Here is a 22,867-nt window from a genome sequence, read left to right on the forward strand (position 1 = left end):
AGTGGGCAGGGACAACAGTGCGGGATTTCTAGCAGGAGGTGGCGGCCACCATCTAGCTGGTGGCCCAGATGTATCAGCTAAGTGACCACTCTGAGTCTCAGTTTTCTCATCTTTGAAATAGGGATATTAACTACCTCTTAAGAGATGGAAGGCAGCATGGCAAAGCAGGGAAAACAGGGGGTGTGGAGTTTGTAGATCTGGGTTCAAAAGGCAGCTCTGCTACTTGTGAGTTAGGTGGCCTCGGGCAAACTCCTCAATCACTAGTGCCTCAGTTTCCTCCTCTGCAAAATGGGGTAATAATGGTGTTCTTGGAGGGCTCCTGTAAGACTGGATATGGTATTAATAATAAGAATAGGTACTTCCCTGGTGGCGCAGTGGTTAAGAATCCACCTGCCAATGCAGGGGACACGGGTTCGATCCCTGGTCCGGGAAGATCCCACGTGCTGTGGAGCAACTAAGCTCGTGAGCCACAACTACTGAGCCCACGTGCCACAACTACTGAAGCCTGCATGCCCTAGAGCCTGTACTCTGCAGCAAGAGAAGCCACCGCAATGAGAAGCCCACGCACCATAAAATACATACCATTGGAGGGCTCCAGGACCTGGGCAAAGAGCTCTACGACAGCTTATGCCGTTTAATTTTTACAACCCTACAAGGTAAGTTCTATTATTATCTCCAATTTACAGTTGAGGACACTTCAAAAGATACAGTTGAGACTTCAAAAGATTAATGTCATATTAAGGGCAAATGTCATATGGCTAATACATGGTAGAGTCAGGACTCAAACCTTCATTACCCAGTGTCAGGGCCTAGAACGTAACCACTGCACTATAACAGTTTCCCTGTACAGTGTACACGTAGAACCCCTGGCCATGGGGTATTCAACATGATATAATAAGGGATGAGAAGCGGATTTAAACATACAGGGTTAAAATTTTAAGATTATGAAGAGGGAAATATTGCTTCAGCATCCTGGCAAGGAGAAACAATTAGAATCCACAAGATACAAGTCCAGGAGTTCTGCTTCAAGTCCATCTTGCAAGGCCAGAGATCTTGGGGACGGGGAGGCTGGCGGCCCCATGCTCTCCTGCGGCTCAACCTCGCTTGGGGATGGGGGTGGGGACACACCTCTATCTCACAGACAAGGAAACGCAGGGCTACTGTAAACTGGGCCCTGGACGCTGGCCCCCTTATCCCGAGTGCCATATCTTCAGCAAAACTACTTTGCCACACCAGGAATGGACCTGTCCAGCCCCGAGAGAACAGGCTGGACCCTGCTCACCTGCCCAGCCTCCCAGCTTCCCTCTGGCCCTCTGCTGACAAAGTCCTCGAAGCCTCGGGGTGTGGCCCTCCTCCAGCAGCACACCTTCCCGATCCCTCCAAGGGGAAATTCCTTCTTGGAGTCCCCAGAGCCAGTGTGTCCCGGCTGCCTGGCCTCTCCCTCCATCATGAGCGATGAGGCCGTCCCCCCGCACCGAGTGGGCACTGCTGTCGCAGAGGCCCTGATTAGATCATGCACGCGAAAGCATTTCACAAACCATTTTTCAAAAGTATCTTTCAATGTCCTGACTTCTCAGCCTCTTTAATGTAAAGGCCACCTTTGCATACGTGTAGCGCCCGGCGTAGTGCTTGGTACGAGACACTTTCTGACACAAAGACTAAGCAGCTGCCTTGCGGCAGGACCAGGGCTAGGTGACATCATAACCGTCACCCACAAGAGCCTTCATTTAGGGTTACTGACCTCCGGGGAGGGGAGAGGGCCTGGAGGCTGAATTAATCCCCAATGGTCAATGATTTAATCAATTATGCCTACATAACAAAACCTTCATAAAACCCCAAAAGGATGGGGTTTGGAGAGTTTCGGGGTTGCCGGACACATGGAGGTGCTGGCAGGGTGGCACCCCAGAGGGGGCATGGAAGCTCTGTGCCCCTTCCCCACACCTTGCCCTACGCTGATGACCTTTAATGCCCTGAGCCTCAGGTTACCTGTCTGTGCAAGGTGCCTTCTATGCAGAATGGTTCCTGTGAAGCCTGAATAAGAAACAGGTATCAAAGGACCCTGAACACTGTGAAGTGCAGTGTAAACATAAGGGATTACGAAGGTGGCTCCAAAGCAGAGTCCATCAATAAGGCAAAACCCAAGACGCAGCCCAACACGGTACGAGAGACCCTGCAGCTCTCAGCCGGCTCGCTCCTGCCCAGGCACTGCTGGGATGGCAGAGATGTGCTCTAGAGGGATCCTGAGCGAGTCACTTACGTGGTCTGAATTCTGGTGAACTCGGGGACTTCGTCTTTCTTCTTCCTGAAGAGGAACCAGTATGTCAGGAGACCCACAATGAGGGAAAACATGATCATGTCCGTCGTGCTGAAAAGGGACACTTCTTCAGCCACCGTGTCAGATGCGGTGGCGCCAGCCTCCACACTGGAGTCTCCCATGTTGATCGAGAAACTGTTGGGAGACAGAACGACAGCCGTCAGCAGGGTCCATCTGAGGCCTGCTGGGAAGCCCCCTGAAGGCTTTGGTCTGGGGCTCACGCCCCAAGGGCTGCAGCAACTAGCAGAGCCTCGGGGCAGCAGCTGCAGCCTTGGACCAGGACTAAGAGAGCACGTGGCCTGCACGGTGCCTGCACAGCCCTGGGCACACCTGGGTGCAGCCTACGGCTAGAACTAGGACTGGGTCCCCTGCGAACACAGAGAACGGAAGCCACAGCCTCCCTGTACCAGCATTCTCCGGCCCCACAAGGACACAGCAGAGGCACTGCTTCCACACGACAGAGGGGCCGCTTCACAGCAAACCCTTTCCCCAGCTGTGTGGCAGGCCTGGGATGCCCCCAACCCTGCACATTCCAAAGGTCTTCAGGACTGGCCCTTGGATGGCTCCAAGGAAATCACCCCTGAGGCCACGGAATGTGCCGCCTGATAAAGTGTCTCCATACACCTGAGACCTTGGGTCATGCACGTAGCTTATGCTAATGATGTGATTTAGGGGAGCACCTGGGGCTCTGAGTCACATCACACTGGTGTCGCCTCTGGGGTGCTGGAGACTGAGGAGGTAAGCTTAGGCACTTGGGCGCCCGATGCCTCCAAGACTGACCCCCAATAAAAAACCTGGACACCAAGGCTCAAGTGGGCTTCCACACGAGGCTGCTGGGAGAATCAAGCACCGTCGCGTGACTCCACGGGCAGAGGACAGCTGGAAGCTTCTGCCTGGCTCCTGCTAGACTCTGTCCTACGGAGTCTTTCTTTTGCTGACTTCAGTCTGTTTCCCTCTGCCGTAATAAACCGTGACTGAGAGTAAAACAGCTTTTCTGAGTTCTGCAAGTCCTGGTGAATCACTGAGCCAGGGGGTGGTCTTTGGGACCCCAGCACACCAACCTACTTAGCTCCGTTGAAGGGTGCTCAACTGGTCCTTCCACCACTGAAACCTGGCGGGTATGTAGATATGAGTCAACAAAGACCCGAGGTGAGAGGACCTAAAACCCCAGCAGCACGTTTCTGCCTCTTATCACCGAGGCTGGGCTCAGCTCTGGAGTTGGCATTGTGCCCTGTCACCGAGTGGGTGGCTCTCACTGTAACCAGGCTCCAGACTCGGTCAGGAATGCCTTAGTCACAGCTCTGCAACTCGGGCAATGGGAGATTACTTCACATCTGACTTCCCTTAGCTGTCACCGCCTCCAGGAAGCCACAGGGTGGGCCCTGCAGCAGAGCACCCTGTCATCCGAGGGCTGGGCATCAGTCCTGCTGACCTGTGCAACCTGCCAGCAACAGGCCATTCAGGACGGCCCTCAAGCCTGGCTCTTGGCTTCGTTATTAATCTGAGGGGCTTTCCTCATGCTGAGTTCCTGAGTCATGTCAGCTTACACCCTTTTGCGATATCTGACGTTAAAGGACAATCTTAATTCTAGTGCCCAGAGAGTACTGTCTATATTTAAGCATTAACTTATAAACACACTGAATATTTATTCAATGTTAGTCACATCTTTCTATCCAACCCTGGTGGTGGCACTGTCATCTGGCCCACAAGCCTACTGCCATGGAGAAGCAGAGGGGAGGGGACCTGTCCCACATGATCTCAGAGCCCGCCTGGAAGCCTGGGGGTTCCGGGCGGGGCTGATGTGCTGACTCCGGAGAGCCCCCAGCTGGCGCCCCTCACATCGCAGCAACGACCGCCCGCTCCCTGTCCGGCCACCTTTCTGATTCAGGCCGCCCGGCCCCCTTACTTTACCGAGGGGTGACTGATGCCCACCAAACGAAATGACTGTTTCTTGACACGCGCGCAGTCGACCACAGCAATCAGAGGAGAAAGCGCAGCCCTGGAGGAGGCGTCTAAGGCGACGGCGCGCAGAGCAAGGGGAGCTGCATGGCGGCCTTCCCACACACCCGACCCTGCGAGAGGCGCCTAACGGGCTGCTCTCCACACAGTAGCCAGAGGGAGGCTTTGAAAAAGTCAGACTCTGTCACCTCCCTCATCAAAACCCTCAAATGACTTCATATCATACTCAGCACAAAATCTAACGTCCTTAACGTGGTCGATTAGTCCCATGCGATCTCGCCCCTGGGTACCACTCCCACCCCGATTCTCACTGCTCTCCCCTTTCCTCACACTTCACGGTCACGGTCACGCTGGCCTCCTTACTACTCCTCAAGCCTCCGGGCCTGCTCGTACCCCAGGGCCTTTGCACATGTTAATACGGCTACCTGGACTCTCTTCTAGTTACCTGCAGGGTTCTCTCCCTTGCTTCATTCAGGTCTCCGCTCAGAGGTCACCATCTCAGAGAGACCTGGCCTCGCTATAGTATCTTGTCATTCTCCCTGCCCTTCCCCACTCATAGCCCTGATCACTACCTGACATTATATTATACGTTTTCCCCACTGGCCATCTCCCTGACTACAGGGTCAACCCACAAGGGCAGATAATGAGCATCAGGTATAGCAACTGAGTAGAACTGTTCAATGAATGAGCATCAGATTCTAGAGTAGCTGGGCTGGCAAAGCGTGGCGTACAATTATGGAGCGGTTTTAGATTCTGGAAAGCACAACACAGACACGTGATTACAATGCAGTTTGTGAGGCTATGTTCACTCTTCTCCCCTCTCCCTCTGTCTCGAACAGCTGACTTGCTGCTTCCTTCAGAATCCCAGGCCTCTCCCTTTGAGCTCAGAATCAGGACACCACGAGTTCCTGCCCCACTGCAGAGATGACCAGGCGCTGCGCACAGGCAACGTGACTGACCCCCTGCAGCAGCCCCTCACCAGCATGCTGGACACGCCAGCACTCAGACCTGAGGTCTCCACAGACCTGAGAATGTCCCCAGCAGCTTTAACTCTGAGGTCAGACAGACAAAAGCTGAAGAAGGGCAGTGGAAAGGACCCTGGAGAACATCTGATCTACAACCGGGAGTCGGAGGGTCCAACGGGTAAGCAGCTCACCCAAGCGGCAAACTAGAAAGGAGCGCCAGCTTCCCAGGGGAGGGCTGTGCTCACTACCCATTTAAGTGGGGAGACTGAGTGGACACGTGTATCTGTGTCAGAGGCACCTCTGTATCTGGCACATGGTGGGAAGGAAGGATTGGCAGGCTGGCAAGAAGGAAGTCAACCTGGGAGGAAAAACCTTCACCCTATGCTTCCCACTAGGATCGGAGCGGCGTGCATGGGGGCTGAAGCCGAGAGCAAGCTGTTAAACCATCATCGTCACGTTGAAGTGCACACAAACACGCCTACCCATCTCTCCAGCCGGCGTCACTGCATCCCTGCCCCAGGGCCTTTACATGTGCCTGGCATGCTCCCCCTCTATGCTTCCTATTCAGTCTTCAGACCTCGGCTCAACCGTCACTTCCGGGCGTCACACTTTCCTGGCACAGCGCTTGGCACATAATCTAGTGCTCCGTAACTCCCCGTGGAATGAATGAAGGGAGTCAGTGAATTCACTACAACACACAGAATGTAAAATTTGCATGAACCACTATGTGAAGCCTGCAGATTGAAAAGAACTTTGGGACTGGGAGTGTGCCTGTGCCTCCAGGACACAGGTTCCCAAACTTTCTCAGCTCATGGAATCCCTGACATTTCAGCGAAATTTTCATGGTATCCCTAGGCCAAGAGAAATACCTAATCGTTCCATTTAGGAGTAGTTAGATCCAAACAACCCCTGAAAACCCAGCTTTGCAAAGACACAAAGTATCAAAAGGAATGTAGAAGATCAAAGGAATGCAGACGATCCCACATTGATACTGAGAATCACCCCAAGCTGCACCAACGGGGACAGACGTGGACTCTCCCTGAGCACCTCTGGGCGCCGGCTGTGGTGCCTTGAGGCACCTCGGTACAGTCTGGGAAACAAGACTCTGTGACATAAAATCACTCTCTTCTGCTGTGTGAAATATTCTGATGGGAAAATTTTGACCACCCTGCTTGGTGAGTGTCCCTCCATTTCAGGTGTGGTAGGGTGACCATGAGACAGTCTGAGGTCCCCACAGGCCCTCCCAGGAGCCTCTGGGAGCCCTGTGTGATCCTTCTGCCCATTAATCATCCATTCTTTTACACTTAGTGGAAAGGAGGAACGCCAAACACTACAGAGCTCATGGGGCCCAAAGCAGCATTTGTCAGCAACGGAAAACCAACCAACCAACCAACCCAAAAGGGCCGTGAGCAAGTAGAGTACGTTCTTAACTAGACCAGGCTCTTGCCACAGCTCTGCCTCCAGCTGTGCAAATCCCTTACTTGGCAGTAGGCGTTCGTGTCCTCATCTGTAAGGTTAGGCACAGAAAAAGGGGGTACATCAAAAGACTAGCCAAGTAGGTCTCGTCCACCCCAAACAGAGCAGGTCTGATTCGATCTTTTATTACAAAGTAGGTCTGTAAGTAGGTTTTCACTTTTATCATAAAGACAATGTACATTTGGAAACGGGCATAGATAGATAGATACACAAGATAGGTAGAGAGACAGGGGCTATTCTTCCTGAATTTCACTGATTAGCCAGTTCCCACTGATGCTGAAGGTCAAAGGCAGCCACTCCAGTCCCCAGGCAGCCCGACACCCTGCAGAGCAGGGCGGACAAATTGCTGGTCGCCCAGGCCAAGAGCATGATGGGAGCTTTGCCAGCTTCTGAAAGGGCGAATGAGGCAAGAACAGAAGGGCTCTTTCTCCATCGGACTGTTTACAACACTGGGGCGTAAAATCATCCTCCAGGAAGTATTTGTGGCTTTGCCTTCGCTGTACGTAACTTCTGGTCAGTAAATGACTGATCAACCAAGCTGGCACTGATGTCACAGTGAGCCGGCCATGGATGCAGCAACAGGAGGGAAGGAAGCCAGCGAGTAAGTCAGTCGGCCCCTTTAGCAAGCACAGAGCCCAGGCGAACAGGCACTGCCACCTCCAGGCAGCCCAGACCCCCCAGCTGCAGTGGGAGCAGGGCCTGCTCAGTCACAAAACTCGTCCATGGTTCAGTGGCTTTAAGACAGGGGAAACTCCTCAGGGAAACCAAGCCTGCTCTTGCCTAACAGCTCATCCTCCATGGCCTGAGAGATACTCAGGGGAAAGTGCCTCCCCAAGGCAGCCTGCTGAGAGCACTGCAGCTGGCACACATTCCCCTCTGTTGTCCACCTCGTCAATCACCTGAACCGAGACAAGACAGTGCGGCTTTCTTTGAGTTTATCCTGTTTAGAAGTCACTCAGCTTCTTGAATCTGTAGGTTTAGGAACTCTTCAGCCATTATTTCTCCAAATACGTTTTCAGCCCCACCCTCTTTCTCTTCTCCTTCTGGGACCGCGATGACATACATGTGTTTTGTTATTAGTCCCACAAGTCCCTGAGGATCTGTTCAGTTTTATCAGTCTCGTTTCTCTCTGTGACTCAGACTGGGTAACTTCTATTGTTCTATCTTCAAGTTCACTGGTGACTCCCTCTGCCGTCTCCATTCTGCCATGGTACCATATACTGAGTTGTGGTTTTCTTTTCTTTTTTTATGTTATAGTATTTTTCAGTTCTAAGATGTCTGTTTGGCTCTTCTTTATATCTTGTATGATTGTCTCTTCTCACTCAAGTTGAGATTTTCCTAGTTCTCACTATGGTGATTTTAAAAATTGTATCCTGAACATTTTGGGTATTATAACACTCTAAATCTTATTTAAATTCTCCCTTTTGTCAGGCCTCTCCCACCATTGCGCTGGTGGGAGATGCAGGGCACCAACTCATTGCTGTGTAGGCATATCCCAATGGTTTCAACACCACGGGGAGGCCCAGGCGTAGGGGAAAATGGAGCTCTGAGGAAGAAGAAGGTCAGATAGTCCAAACAGTCAAAGAAGGGTCACCCAGGGGCCAACCTCTGAGCAGGGTGATGAAAAGTGACCAGGTTCCAACAGTCAGGTAAAGGAGGTAAGAGTTGGGACTTCCCTGGTGGTCCAGTGGTAAAGAATCCGCCTTCTAACGCATGGGACGTGGGTTCAATCCCTCGTCAGGGAACTAAGATTCCACAAGCCGCAGGGCAACTAAGCCCGCGAGCCACAACTACTGAGCTCACATGCCTCAGAGAGAGAGCCCGCGTACCACAAACTACAGAGCCCACACACAACTAGAAAGAAGCTCGTGAGCCACAATGAAAAGATCCCGATGCCGCAGTGAAGACCCAATGCAGCCAAAAAAAAAAAGGAAAAGGAGGTAAGAGTCGTTCCAGACAGAGGAAGCACATGCCAAGGTGTACATGATAAAAGAGCAGTAGTTACAAGAACCTAGTGTGACTCAAGAGTGGCATGAGGAGATGCATGTATGGGTAAAAGGCTGGTGAGGAAGAGAATGGCCTTTAAAAACAGATTAAGACCAGTTTGCAAAGGGCCCAGGAGCCCTCTACGTGTCTAAAGTCTTTGAGCCCTGGTTGGAGATGATGACAGGGCGAGGGTGTGGCATGATTAGAACCATGTCATAGGGTGGTAACCCTGAACAGTGGTCACACCCAAAGGATCAATGCAGACATGGAGCTATGACCAAGGCATCCTAGACTAGAACACTCTCAGGCCAACATTCTATGCAGATGCCCAAATGCCCCAGCTGACGACCTCTCCCCCACTTAACAGGGCTTACGGGTGGGATGTGGAGACGCATGACTGGCACTGTGTCTGATGCAATGACGTGAAAGAGGAAGGCAGCCAGGCGAGCTGGATCTGTGAAAGCATGACTTGGCGAGAAGCAGGCAGAAGACCTAGCATCACTCAGCACAAATGGAGCTGACAAAGCCCCACAGGCGCTGACCACAGGAACTGCAGCCGGTCGTGGGCAGCCACGTGGGCTTGTTTCTATCAGCCTCTCTGGGGCCCCAGCCACCTGGCCTCAACTCCAAGTGGGGCAAACCCACAGATCCCCTAAGGCAATGTACTCTGGGGCATTCTGAGGGTATAACTTAGTAACCCTACTAAAAGTTAGCACAAGGCAATTTATGGGTACAAGAGACTGCACAGGAGTTCTGTGAGATAATAGAAAAAAAATATATATATATACACACATATATATATATGTATACACACACACACACACACACACACACACACACACACACACACATATATGTCTCTGCCCCCAGTCCCTGGCACAGAGCTCCTAAAACTCTTGTAATTTCCTAAGTGATAAGAGCACTTGGAGCATCTTTTGTTCAAATACAGCTCTGGGTGGGCTCCTGCACAGGGGCTGGTTACCAGAAAGCCCAAGCCATGAATAGAAGCTTGGAATTTTCAGTCCCTGCCTCCACCCCTTTCTCTAGAGAGGGGAGAGGGGCTGGAAATGGAGTGAACAACTGATCATGACTACATGAGGAGACCTTCCTAAAACCCCAGAAGTGTGGGGCTCAGAGAGCTTCCAGGTTGGTGAGCACATCCATGTGCCGGGAGAGTGACCCTCACACTACAGGGACAGAAACTCCTGGGTTCTGGACCCTCCCAGACCTCGCTCTATGTATCTTTTCATCTGGCTGTTCATCTGTATCCTTCATCATATCCTTCAATAAACTGGTAAACATAAGTGAATGTTTCCCTGAGTTCTGTGAGCTGCTCTAGCAAATTCACCAAACCCGAGTAGCAGGCTGTGGGAGTCCACATTTACAGCTGATTGGTCAGAAGCACAGGTGACAACCTGGACCTGTGACTGGCATCTGAAGCGGGGTGTGGGGAGCAGTCTTGAGGGACTGAGCCCTTACCCTGCGCGGTAACGGAGGACAGAGGTTCACACACTCTCCAAGCAGAACTTTCTGACAAAAATATGTAGAAAGAAAATGAGCTGTTGTGAGGCGTGGCCCCCCACCTCCATCACTGGGGATGTGTCAACACAAAGCTAGGTGAACTGTGCTTAATGACAGAGTGCCTGCCACCCCAGGGGCCTGGGACACAGACCTGCCAAAGTAATGATCATTAAACTGAACCGGCTGATTGGTGACGATGCTAGGAGGAAAAACCGCTAGTCTCTGACCTGAGTTAATACTCCAACACTGATTCCTGGACCTTCTTTCCCTGAGCGTGTTGAAACACACACACAAACACACACACACACACACACACACACACACACACACACGCTTCTAGTTCATGTTAAACAAGAGCAGCTATGGAAAGTGAAAGCAGACAATGACGCTGTGACACGTGGTCCGTGGCACATCCTAAGGACTCAGGAAATAGGAAGAGAGACGGGGAGCCACACAGCAGACTCTGAAAAAAGGGGGAAGTACTAACTCTTCCGATTAAGAAACTGGTCCCAAGAACAGTCCGTGCTTCCCACAGAGCCTGGCTTTCGGCTTTTAAGGAGGAGCATCTTCAGGGGTAAATGAGTCTCTTAGCCTCCAAGCACACGGCCATCATGTCTGTATGATATCTTTTCAAACCCAACTCCCTCTGCACAGACACAAGTGCTGCTCCCTGATGGGACTTCACTGCTCCTTCTGGTCCCAAGAGGAAGGACTTGGTAAACCGGGGCAGGGAAGGAATGCCTGCCTCAGGCCTCCTGGACCAGGCACCTCGACAGCCCTTTGTGCCCCGTGATTCCAGTGATTTCTTTTGTGCCTGTACAGCCTCTAGCGACAGGGGACTCAGCACCTCCCATCCCAGTCTCACCCCACTCAAATGGTTATCTTAAAGGATGAAAGGTCAGGCAGAAGCTGACTGCCCACAGAGCTGCTTTCTCTCTAGAGTTTTCTTTCATTTTTTCCATATATAAATACATCATACACACGCATCTACATACACTCATTAACAAAAATAGATAAAACGTATTCTACTTTGTAACACAGTTTTTCACGTTGCTAAAGAATCCTTTATAATGATATTTTCTTTGGCTGCCTGACGGTCCACTGATTTGACGTACCATTATGACGTACTTTCCTATTCTACGTTTATTAAAATATTTTTGAGCACTTAAATCTATATGGGCAACAGAGAGAAAAGATAAAAACATGGCCCGGCTGTGCAGCAGTGCGCAATCTGGTCAAGGAAGCACAGAAGACACTGCGGTCAAATGTGAGAAATGCTATAAAATCACTGTTTACAAAGTGCTGTGGGGACAGAGGGGAGAAGTGAGGAGCTGCTCCAGGGAAACGCGGGCACACTGCACACAGGGATGATTTTGGCAGGGTCGTCTCCAACTTCTCACTCTGAGTAACAGATGCACAGGTGCCCATGTAAGCAGGCACGGGGCCTGGCACTTTTGGGGTGTACATCAATGTCTCAGCCACTCTACATGGAAATTACTATTATCTCCTTATAACGATGACATCAGTACTCAGGTGGGTTTGAGTGGTTTGCCTGAGGTCACACAGCTGGTGAGGGGTGCAGTTTGAATTAAAATGTGTCTGTTACTGACGTCCATTCTGATTTCTTCCCTAAATACTATTAAGAAAAGTATCTTTAAACAAAAATCTTTCTCTTAAAAAAAAAAAATCTTTGGGGACTTCCCTGGTGGTCCAGTGGGTAAGACTCCGTGCTCCCAATGCAGGGGCCCGGGTTCGATCCCTGGTCGGGGAACTAGATCCCGCATGCATGCCGCAACTAAGAGTCTGCATGCCACAACTAAAGATCCCGCATGCCCCAGTGAAGATCCCGCGTGTCGCAACTAAGACCCGGCGCAGCCAAAATAAATAAATTTTAGGACTTCCCTGGTGGCGCAGTGGTTAGGAATCCACCTGCCAGTGCAGGGGACACAGGTTTGAGCCCTGGTCCAGGAAGATCCCACGTTGCCGCGGAGCAACTAAGCCCGTGTGCCACAACTACTGAGCCTGTGCTCTAGAGCCCGCGAGCCACAACTACTGAGCCCGCATGCTACAACTACTGAGCCTGCGCTCTAGAGCCTGTGCTTCTCAACAAGAGAAGCCACCGCAGTGAGAAGCATGTGCACCACAACAAAGACCCAACACAGCCAAAAATAGATAAATAAAATAAATTTTAAAATTTTTAAAAAAAATTAGGGCTTCCTTGGTGGCACAGTGGTTAAGAATCCACCTGCCAATGCAGGGGACACGGGTTCAAGCCCTGGTCTGGGAAGATCCCACAGGCCACGGAGCAACTAAGCCCATGTGCCACAACTACTGAGCCTGTGCTCTAGAACCTGTGAGCCGTAACTACTGAGCCTGTGCTCTAGAGCCCACGAGCCACAACTACTGAGCCTGTGTGCTACAGCTACTGAAGCCTGCACGCCTAGAGCCCAATATCTGCAACAAGAGAAGCCATCGCAATGAGAAGCCCATGCACCGCAACAAGGAGTAGCCCCCGCTCACCACAACTAGAGAAAGCCCGCGCGCAGCAACTAAGACCCAATGCAGCCAAAAATTAAAAAAAAAAAAAATTAAAAAAATCCTTAAATTCTCGACTAGATTTGAATTCTTAGAACTCTTGACACATACATTGCTCTCAAATAGATCAATCTCAGGCAGAATGATCAGGAAGAAAAGAAGACATAAATCACCAATATAGGGAATGAAAAAGAGGACATCAATAGATTCTATAGACATTAAAAGGGTAATATGGGAAATTACGAACAGCTTTATGTCAACATTTGATAACTTAGATGAAATGGACAAATTTCTTAGATACAAACTGTCAGAGCTCATTTGAGAAAAATAGATAAGCTGAAGAGCTCTCTAAAAGAATTCAAATTACTAGTTAAAACCTTCACCAAAAGTGAACTCCAGGGGGCTTCCCTGGTGGCCCAGTGGTTGGGGGTCTGCCTGCCGATGCAGGGGGCGCGGGTTCGTGCCCCGGTCCGGGAGGATCCCACGTGCCACGGAGCGGCTGGGCCCGTGAGCCGTGGCCGCTGGGCCTGCGCATCCGGAGCCTGTGCTCCGCAACGGGAGAGGCCACAGCAGTGAGAGGCCCACGTACCGCAAAAAAAAAAAAAAAAAAAGTGAACTCCAGGAGCAGACAGCTTCACTGGTGAATTAAATTAAACATTTAAGGAAGAAATTATACCAATTCTGTACAAATTCTTTCAGAAAATAGAAGACTTCCCAACTCTTTTATGAGGTATGTATTACTCTGATACCAAAACCAGACAGCAACAGTACAAAACAGAAGGCTACAGACCAACATGCTTCGTGAACACAGATGCAAAAATTTAAACTATTAGTCAATCGAATTCAGCAATATGTAAAAAGGATACTATGTCATGATCAAATGGAGTTTTCTCCAGGAATACAAGGTTAGTTCAATATCCAAACATCAATGTAATTCACTATATAAACAGGTTTGTAAAAAATCCACCTGATCATCAATGGATGGAGAAATTCAACATCTATTCATGATGAAAAAATTCAGTAAACTAGGAATAATAGGGAACTTCATCAACCTGATAAAGAGTCATGGACATGTTATTATAATAATAGTAGTACCCACTTCACTGGGTTATTGTGAGGATTAAACAAGCTGAACTTGTAAAGGGTTTAGAACAGTGCCTAGCACAGAGTATGTGCTGTAATAAATGTAGCTGTTACTACTATGAAAAATTCTTTGAACAACAAGAAGTAAACAAGAAGAAGTATTAAGTACCCATAGACATGAAAAAGAATGAACTATTGCACGCAGTAACACAGATGAATCTCACAGACGTAACACTGAACAAGGGAAGCTGAACACAGGAGAGTACCTTATTGTAGGATTCCATTTATAGTTGAACTTCAAGAAAAGGCAAAAAGTCTACGGTGATAGAGGTCAGAACAGTAGTTACCTTTGGGTCAAGGGTCATAAGTGGAGGAAGAGGTACAAGGGAAGGTTCTGGCATGCTGGATTATGTGCAGTACCTTATCTGTGGTGGTAGTTACAGGGGAGTTTATCTACGTAAGAATTCATCATTAAAGATCGTGCTGTATATAAGTATATACACTGTATGTAAGTCACACTGCAAGATAAGTATCCACAATACAACAGCATGGGTACTATGGCCCAACGATGTAAAAATATTCATGTATGTACATACATAAGATGATATGTGAAAGGATTACCAAAATATTATCTCAGGGGTGAGATTTTAATTTTATCCCCTACTTTATTTTTATTTTATTATTATTAGTTTTAAAATAAATAAATTTATTTATTTATTTATTTTTGGCTGTGTTGGGTCTTCGTTGCTGTGTGCGGGGCTTTCTCTACTTGTGGCGAGCGGGGGCTACTCTTCATTGCAGTGCGCACGCTTCTCATTGCAGTGGCTTCTCTTGCTGCAGAGCACGGGCTCTAGGCATGTGGGCTTCAGTAGTTGTGGCACATGGGCTCAGTAGTTGTGGCTCAAAGTCTCTAGAGCGCAGGTTCAGTAGTTGTGGGCACACAGGATTAGTTGCTCTGCGGCATGTGGGATCTTCCCGGACCAAGGCTTGAACCCGTGTCCCCTGCATTGGCAGGCGAATTCTCAGCCACTGCTCCACCAGGGAAGCCCCCCATTTTATTTTTAATGTATTACTTGCTTCTTTTAAAATAATGGCTATTTATCTAATCAGAAAAATATTTTTAAAGCTGTTTTCTTATGGGGAAAAAAAAAGGCCCAGATCCTTGGGTCTGGTGACTCTCTTCTTGAACTGTGCCTCTCACTGAGCCCAGCACTGCTTGTACCAGCCCCAAACTGGATGCTTTGTTTTCCATTCCAAGTAATGGAATGCTATGCAACAGTTAAAAAATAGTTACGTGGAGCTAATGGTACTCTCATTGCAAGACTGACAAAATATATTAAATAAAAAAGCAAGTTATATTTTCATTAGGAAACCGTTAATGAAATAAAAGAAAAATTAGGTATTTCTCCAGAAATATGATCCAGGAAGATATATACAATAGTGATTTCCTCTAGGAAACACCTAGAATATGATTGGGGTGTCTAAAGGGACCTTCGCTTTGTCTGTTCTTTATAAGGAGATGGTTGGTATTCATGTGTTACTTCTGAAGTTAAATACATGCGAGCTGGATTTCTTACTGCTGAAGGAGGAAGGTACAAATATGGGAAGAGAGACTGGGGAATGAACGCTGTGGGGCTGGACTGAAACTGCAGATATCAGAATACACAATGGTCTCTTAATATATAAAGATGGACACAGAAATGCATATGTTTTGTGTGTATTTCCTAGTTTTGTCTGCTGAGAGGGCACAGAAGTAATGATACCCTAGGAGCAAGGAGCCATCTAGCACCCAAATCTTGGTTTCTAAACATCATTCTCCATCCAAAGAAACCAGGGCTCTTTGGAGAGATGGTTGACTGGAGAATAAGGGCAGGAAAAGTAGTGGATGAACCTGGATCACCTTGCTGTGCACCAAAGGGTAAGGAAGGGCTTGAAGAATGACAGGTACATGGCTAAAGAACATAAGAGTCTACATGAGGGGGTTCCCACTGGGAAATCTGGGACAACTTGAGCATTAAAATAAACACCGTCAGCAACAGACTATAACCCAAAGGATAGAAGAATAATGCAAGAGTCAATACTGCTATAAACACATAAATGAATAAATAAACACATCGGTGAGAAAGGAAAGTTCTTCCTTAGAGTAGAATGTGAGCTAACAAATGCAGAAAGAATGAAGGGCTTAGAAAATCACCAGTTGGCAACCACCATAGTAATAACTTTCAGACAAGAATCATGAGTGCTAAAACCTGTGGGTAAAAGTCTGACGAGAAGCTATTGATTCCATCCGAAAAACCCCAGAACTTCCTGGTGGAGAGCCTGGCTAACACCACCATAACCAAGGGATCAAAGTCCAATACTGGGACAAGGACAAAATACCATTTCTGTGATATTCCCTAAAAAACATATAATCTGAATCTTATCATGTGGAAACATCAGACAAATCCACACTGAGGGACATTCTATAAAGAGATGGCCTGACTTTTTGAAAAATGTCAAGGTCATGAAAGATAAAAAAAGATGGAGGCACTGCTCCAGATCAAAGGAAACTGAAAAGTGGTTACAGTTCAGTGCAATCTTGGACCAAGGGAAAAATAAAAAGATTTTTTTTTTTTTTTGCTATAAGAGACATTAATGGGAAATCTGAATAACTGCTATGATTAGACAACATAGTATATCAATGTTAATTTCCTGATATTGATTATTATACTGTGGCTATGTAAGAAAGTGCCCTTGAATTTTAGAAAAGAAACACTGAAGTACTTAAGAGTAATTCCTATGTCCATATGTACAACTTATTCTCAAAAAGGTCAGGACAAGACATGATAAAAAGAGAGAGAGACACGCATTGGCGAGGATGTGGAGAAAAGAGAACCCTCGTGCACTGCTGGTGGGAATGTAAACTGGTGCTGCCGCTGTGTAAAACACTACGGAGGTTCCTTAAAAAACTAAAAATAGGACTACCATATGATCCAGCAATCCCACTACTGGGTATTTTCCCAAAGAAAATAAAAACACTAATTTTAAAAAATATATGCACCCCTCTGTTCACTGTAGCATTTTTTACAACAGCCAATATACGGGAGCAACCTAAGTGCCCATCCATAGATGAATGGATAAAGAAGAGACGGTATATGTATAAAATGGACATTACTCAGCCATCAGAAAGAATGAAATCTTGCCATGGATGGACCTAGAGGACACTGTGCCAAGTGAAATAAGTCAGACAGAGAAACAAGTACCATATGATCTCACTTATATGTGGAATCTAAAAAACAAAACAGAAATTGACTCAGATTCCGAGAACAAACAGGTGGCTGCCAGAGGAGAGGGTGGGTGGAGGGGGGATGAATGAAATAGCTGAGGGAAATTAAGAGGAGCAAACTTCCAGTTACAAAATTAACTAGTCACGGGGACGAAATGCACAGCATGCGGAGCAGAGCCAATAACACTGCGATGTCTTTGCACGGCGACAGATGGCAATTAGACTTATCATGATGATCATTTTGTAATGTATAGAAATATTATGTAACGTATAGAATATGTCATGCACCTGGAACTAACATACACCTATAGGTCAATTACACTTCAATTTTAAAAGACAGAGAGAGAGAGTATAAGGTAAAATGGTAATATTTGGGGAATCTGCATAAAGAGTATTCAAAAATTCTTTGCACTATTTTTTGTAACTTCTCTGTGAATCTGAGACTATTTCAAAATAAAAAAGTTAAAAATAAATACATGTCGGGCTTCCCTGGTGGCGCAGTGGTTAAGGATCCGCTTGCCAATGCAGGGGACACGGGTTCGAGCCCTGGTCCGGGAAGATCCCATATGCCGCAGAGCAACTAAGCCCACGAGCCACAAGTACTGAGCCCGCGAGCCATAAGTACTGAGCCCACGTGCCACAACTACTGAAGCCCCACGCCTAGAGCCTGTGCTCCGCAACAAGAGAAGCCACTGCAATGAGAAGCCGGCACACTGCAACAAAGAGTAGCGCCCTCTCGCTCCAACTAGAAAAAGCCCACGCACAGCAACAAAGACCCAACGCAGACAAAAATAAATAAATAAAATAAATAAATTTAAAAATAAATAAATACATGCTTACTGAAGAAAATATGCTAAATTTAAAACCATAAAGTTAAAGAAAACATAACCCAAACACCTATTTGTTTTTGTCCCACCCATTTTTACGTGTATATTGTAAAATATATTTATTTTTAACATTATTGGTTTTATACTACATATAATCTTGTCCTGCTTTTTTCATTTATTAAATTGCGAAGCTTAAAAAATCTCAAATGTTCTTCCAGCCTACGAATATAGAGCACCTTACTGGATATTTTCACTATTGTAAACACCACCACCATAAACAAGATGACTGATATCTTTTCAAGATAAATCTTTGTGCACCTCTGATTATTGAGTTTCTGAATATATCTTAGAAATATTTCCGAATCAAAGGGAATAAATATTTTTAGGATTCTTGACTCACTGTCAAATTATTTTCCAAAAAGCAATTTATTTTCAACGTTTCTCTGCAGCCTTCCCTCTGCAAGACATATTGCTAACCTGGGGAGGTGAGAGTAACCCACAAATCACTGCATCCCCAGAAGCCTGGGAGGGAAGCAAGGTAAAAAAACAAAAACATGGGGACTTCCCTGGTGGTGCAGTGGTTAAGAATCCACCTGTCGATGCCGGGGACACGGTTTGAGCCCTGGTCCGGGAAGATCCCACATGCCGCGGAGCAGCTAAGCCCGTGCGCCACAACTACTAAGCCTGTGCTCTAGAGCCCATGTGCCACAACTACTGAAGCCCGTGCGCCTAGAGCCTGTGCTCCACAACAAGAGAAGCCACTGCAATGAGAAGCCCGCGCACCGCAACGAAGAGAAGCCCCTGCTCACCGCAACTAGAGAAAGCCCGCGCGCAGCAACAAAGACCCAACACAACCAAAAATAAATAAAATCGATTCTTTAAAAAACGAAAACAGAAAAACCCCTACATATAAGAATCAATAAGCACTCCAGGGAGGCCAGAACACCTGTGCCCCAGAAGGACGGGCAAAGAGAAGAAACTGGAGAGATGGATGTATAGACAAGATGGGCCCTCTTGGGCTTCCCTGGTGGCGCAGTGGTTGAGAGTCTGCCTGCCAATGCAGGGGACACGGGTTTGAGCCCTGGTCTGGGAGGATCCCACATGCCGCGGAGCGACTGGGTCCGTGAGCCACAACTACTGAGCCTGCGCGTCTGGAGCCTGTGCCCTGCAACGGGAGGGGCCGCAGCGGTGACGGGCCCGCACACCGCAATTAAGAGTAGCTCCCACTTGCCCCGACTGGAGAGAGCCCTTGCGCAGAAATGAAGACCCAACGCAGCCAAAAATAAATAAATTAATTAATTTTAAAAAAAAGGAAACTGGCTACGGGTTCCTGTTCTTAAAAAAAAAAAAGATGGGCCCTCTCCACCACGGAAACCATACCCAGTAAAGGAGACCCTCTGTGGTAATAAGTGGGAAAGGTGTGCAGCGGGAGGTGCTGGCCCAGGGTCACAACCACACACCACCCTGGGGACCACAGCCTGGAGACACACTAGTTCCACCTCTCAGCTCTCCTCCTGCTGTGAGTTACTCATCACCTGCTCCTTAGTCCCCTGAGCCTGCCGCGGTGTGATGGCTGGAGGGGAGACCGTCAAGGCAGAGCAGTGGGTGACTCGGAAAGAAAGAACCAGAGTCCTGGGAAAGCAGTCTGGGTGACTCCCAGAAACTCCTAGATTTCCTTAAGAGTTTAGAGAAATATGGTCTGGAGACACTCAAAGGCTCTGGAGAAACCCGGCCTTTACGGAGAGGAAAGTAAGCATCTGGGTTCTGACGTCTAGAGCTCCCAGAGTCTGTCCCATCCCGCCTTTCAGGGAACCTGAGCCATCAGAGGACTCATCCAGAGACCTGCCTCAGGCTGAGCTGCAGTGGAAGGACCACCACCCCTCCCTCCCCCACTGCCCTGCCCCCAGCCCCTGCCAACAGGAGCACGTTGAGTTTCAATTCATCACCTTTCAACCATTCTTGATGGGCTCACCTTGACTTACATCTGGGTCCTTATACCTGATGCAATACAAGTCCTCTAACTAAAGGGATGGAAGGTCGGGGGGTGGACACAGGCCCCAGAAGCTACTGAGAGGAGACAGGAGACGATGCCTGGCAGAGGGCAGGTCAGAAGAGAGCTCGGAAGGTCTGAAATGACTCAAAAAGGCACAGCAACAGATCTTCTGGGCTTTAAGAACACACAGGTTAGGACTTGGAACCCCTGCCAAACCCCAGTGCGCCTCTGTCCGCATTTTTCTACCATCAGCAGACAAGGTCAGCTCAGTCTTTGTCAACTTCCACCGGCCAGAATGGAAAGGTGATGGCCCCTCTATCCAAACTCACCTGTCTGCTCTGGCATGAAGAGTAACCTGTCCTTGTTCCAAACCATCTTAACAGGAAAATAAAACAAAACAAAATAAATAAAAACCTACCTACCTTTATTTATTTATTCCTTCACAATGATAGTATTACATCAAATTTCAAATTTCCAAATGCCTCCATTTAGTATCCCCTAGAGAAAGGGAGTGACTACTTTTTTTTTTTTTTAATCATCTGTTGACTCTGGAAATGTGACTCTACTTTTCAGTCATATCATAGGAAACCAAGACCACTTTCCGAAAGTAATATTCAAATTTCAACTAAAAATCATGAGTTTTCTAACTAGAAGTGGTTTCACAGAGAAGAGACCATAACATTGAGGGGAACCAAAGAGCCCCATCTTTTCTTTGATTTCTCTCCACTCCACTGGATTATAAAACAGAAAACCTGGAGCAGGGGGACATAGTGAAAAGGGTGTGGGACTTGGCAGCAGTTCAGAGAACCGAACTTGGGGACCGGCTTGACCACCACCTTAGCAAATTACTTCTCACTGAGCCTCAGCCAACAAGGTGGGCTTTTAATCCCTGTTTGGCCTTTGCACAAATGATGCTTGTGGAAGCATTCCGCAAAGTATCCTAGAAATACTGATGGTGATGTTGATTTGAACACAACTGTCCGAAGTGAAATCGCCTTGAGGAGAAACACTCCACTCATATCAAGAGTGGCTCTTCCACGTTCATCAGGTAGGTCATGTGCCCAGCACCCTGCCACCTAAACGGGCGAAGACAAACTAGGTCAGGGGATGTCCCCTGCCCTTCTATGGAAAGAGACGAGACACACAGTTACTTCCTTGCCAAAATGAACAGTACAGCTCACGGTTGGGCAGAGGCTGGCTTAGGATGGCTTCTTGATGGGAGAGGGTGCAAAATGGCAGAGATGGGGGCGGGCGGGGGGAGAAGAGGATCCAGAAGGGCCTAAAGGGAAAATGGGGGCACAGGTCTAAAGAAAAATAAAAACGAGTTCAAAATTGCTCTGCCACTTACAGTTCTATGACTTTGGGCAAAACTCAACTTCCCTCAGCTGCTTTCCTATCTAAAATGGAGAATCATCATCACTGATAACTCTGAAAGGGCTACTGGGAGGATAATATGGGTAAAACTGCACAGAATGCATGGTAGGCGCTCAAAGAACCTTGGTGGATTACTTCTCTCTCCCATTCGTATTCTTCAGGGCAGAAGCAGGTTAAAATAAGCCATGTCAGGACTTCCCTGGCGGTCCAGTGGTTAGGACTCCGTGCTCTCACTGCCGAGGGCCTGGGTTCAATCCCTGGTTGGGGAATTAAGATCTCACAAGCTGTGTGGTGTGGCCAAAAAAAAGCTGTGTCCTCTCTGCATCTACTGCGGGGATGAAGCCCAGTTTTAGCAGACTATTAACACTCCAGAAAACGTGGACATCACTCTGAAGGGACACACGGTTATTGTGAAGGGCCCCAGGGGCACCCTGTGGAGGGTCTTCAATCACATTAATGTAGAACTCGGCCTCCTTGGAAAGAGAAAGAGGCTCCGGGGTGACGAATGGTGGGGAAACAGAAAGGACCTGGCTATCGTTGGCACTATCCGTAGTCACATACAGAACACGATCACGGGTGTCACACGGGGCTCCCGTTACAAGGTGTGGTCCCTGAACTCTCACTTCCCCGTCCACACTATCATTCAAAAGAATAGTCTTCTCGTTGAAATCCAAATTTTCTTGGGCAAAAATATATCCGCAGGGTTCGGATGAGGCCAGGCGTTGCATGTTCACTACCTCAAGCCCAGGAAGATGTTCTTGAAGGAAGTGGCAGTGAACATGTATCAAACTCAGCTGCTTGGATTCACGAGCCACAACAGTTAAAAACAAGGATACCATGGGCTTCCCTGGTGGCGCAGTGGTTGAGAGTCCGCCTGCCGATGCAGGGGACACGGGTTCGTGCCCCGGTCTGGGAAGATCCCACGTGCCGCGGAGCGGCTGGGCCCGTGAGCCGTGGCCGCTGAGCCTGTGCGTCCAGAGCCTGTGCTCCGCAATGGGAGAGGCCACACAGTGAGAGGCCCGCGTACCACAATCAAAAACCAAAAACCAAAAAAAACAAGGATATCAGAAAAATTTTTGGATGGTATCTATGTTTCTGAAAAAGGAACAGTTCAGCAGACTGATGAATAGGATCTAAGTTATCCAGCTACAGAAACAACAAGTCTGTGTCTAAGCTCAGGCTGCCATAACAAACACCACAGACTATGTAGCTTATACAACAGACACTTAATATAGTTCTGCAGGCTGGCAAGTCCAGTAGATCTACTGATCTACTGATTAGTCTGTTTAGATAAATATTTCACCCATTTTTACAGACACGTACTCGAAGACCTAAGGAACCAGAAAATCACTGAAAGTCCCACAGCCAGCAACTCAAAGAGGGAGATTTAAGGGTCATACGAGACCCTCTCTGTCACTTCCTGTCACAGCTCTAGTCATCGTCTACCTGCAGACGAGCAACGGGGTGGCCCAACTCCTGGCTCATCATCGTCCCGGTTGGTTCCCAGGCTGGCCTGTCACCCCAGGTTTGGCCGGCAGGAGTAGGTGCCCTTCAGCGAAGATGGAGTCT

The 22,867-nt window shown here is 48.1% G+C and overlaps 1 protein-coding gene and 1 pseudogene across 4 annotated transcripts in view; one reads left to right on the forward strand and one right to left on the reverse strand.

Annotated features, from left to right (window-relative positions):
• POR (cytochrome p450 oxidoreductase) overlaps positions 1 to 22,867 on the reverse strand; it is a 75,580-nt gene that overhangs the window by 23,773 nt on the left and 28,940 nt on the right. For all 4 annotated transcript variants that reach the window (XM_060285181.2, XM_060285180.2, XM_060285182.2 and 1 more), the window contains one exon: positions 2,258 to 2,449. In XM_060285181.2, coding sequence (XP_060141164.1) covers positions 2,258 to 2,449 — 192 coding nt within the window. The remainder of the gene's footprint in view (positions 1 to 2,257; positions 2,450 to 22,867) is intronic.
• Positions 4,917 to 22,428, forward strand: LOC132593440 (large ribosomal subunit protein uL6-like; annotated as a pseudogene).

Source organism: Globicephala melas, chromosome 15 (assembly GCF_963455315.2).
Source record: "Globicephala melas chromosome 15, mGloMel1.2, whole genome shotgun sequence".
In the NCBI taxonomy this organism is placed as follows: Eukaryota; Metazoa; Chordata; class Mammalia; order Artiodactyla; family Delphinidae; genus Globicephala; species Globicephala melas.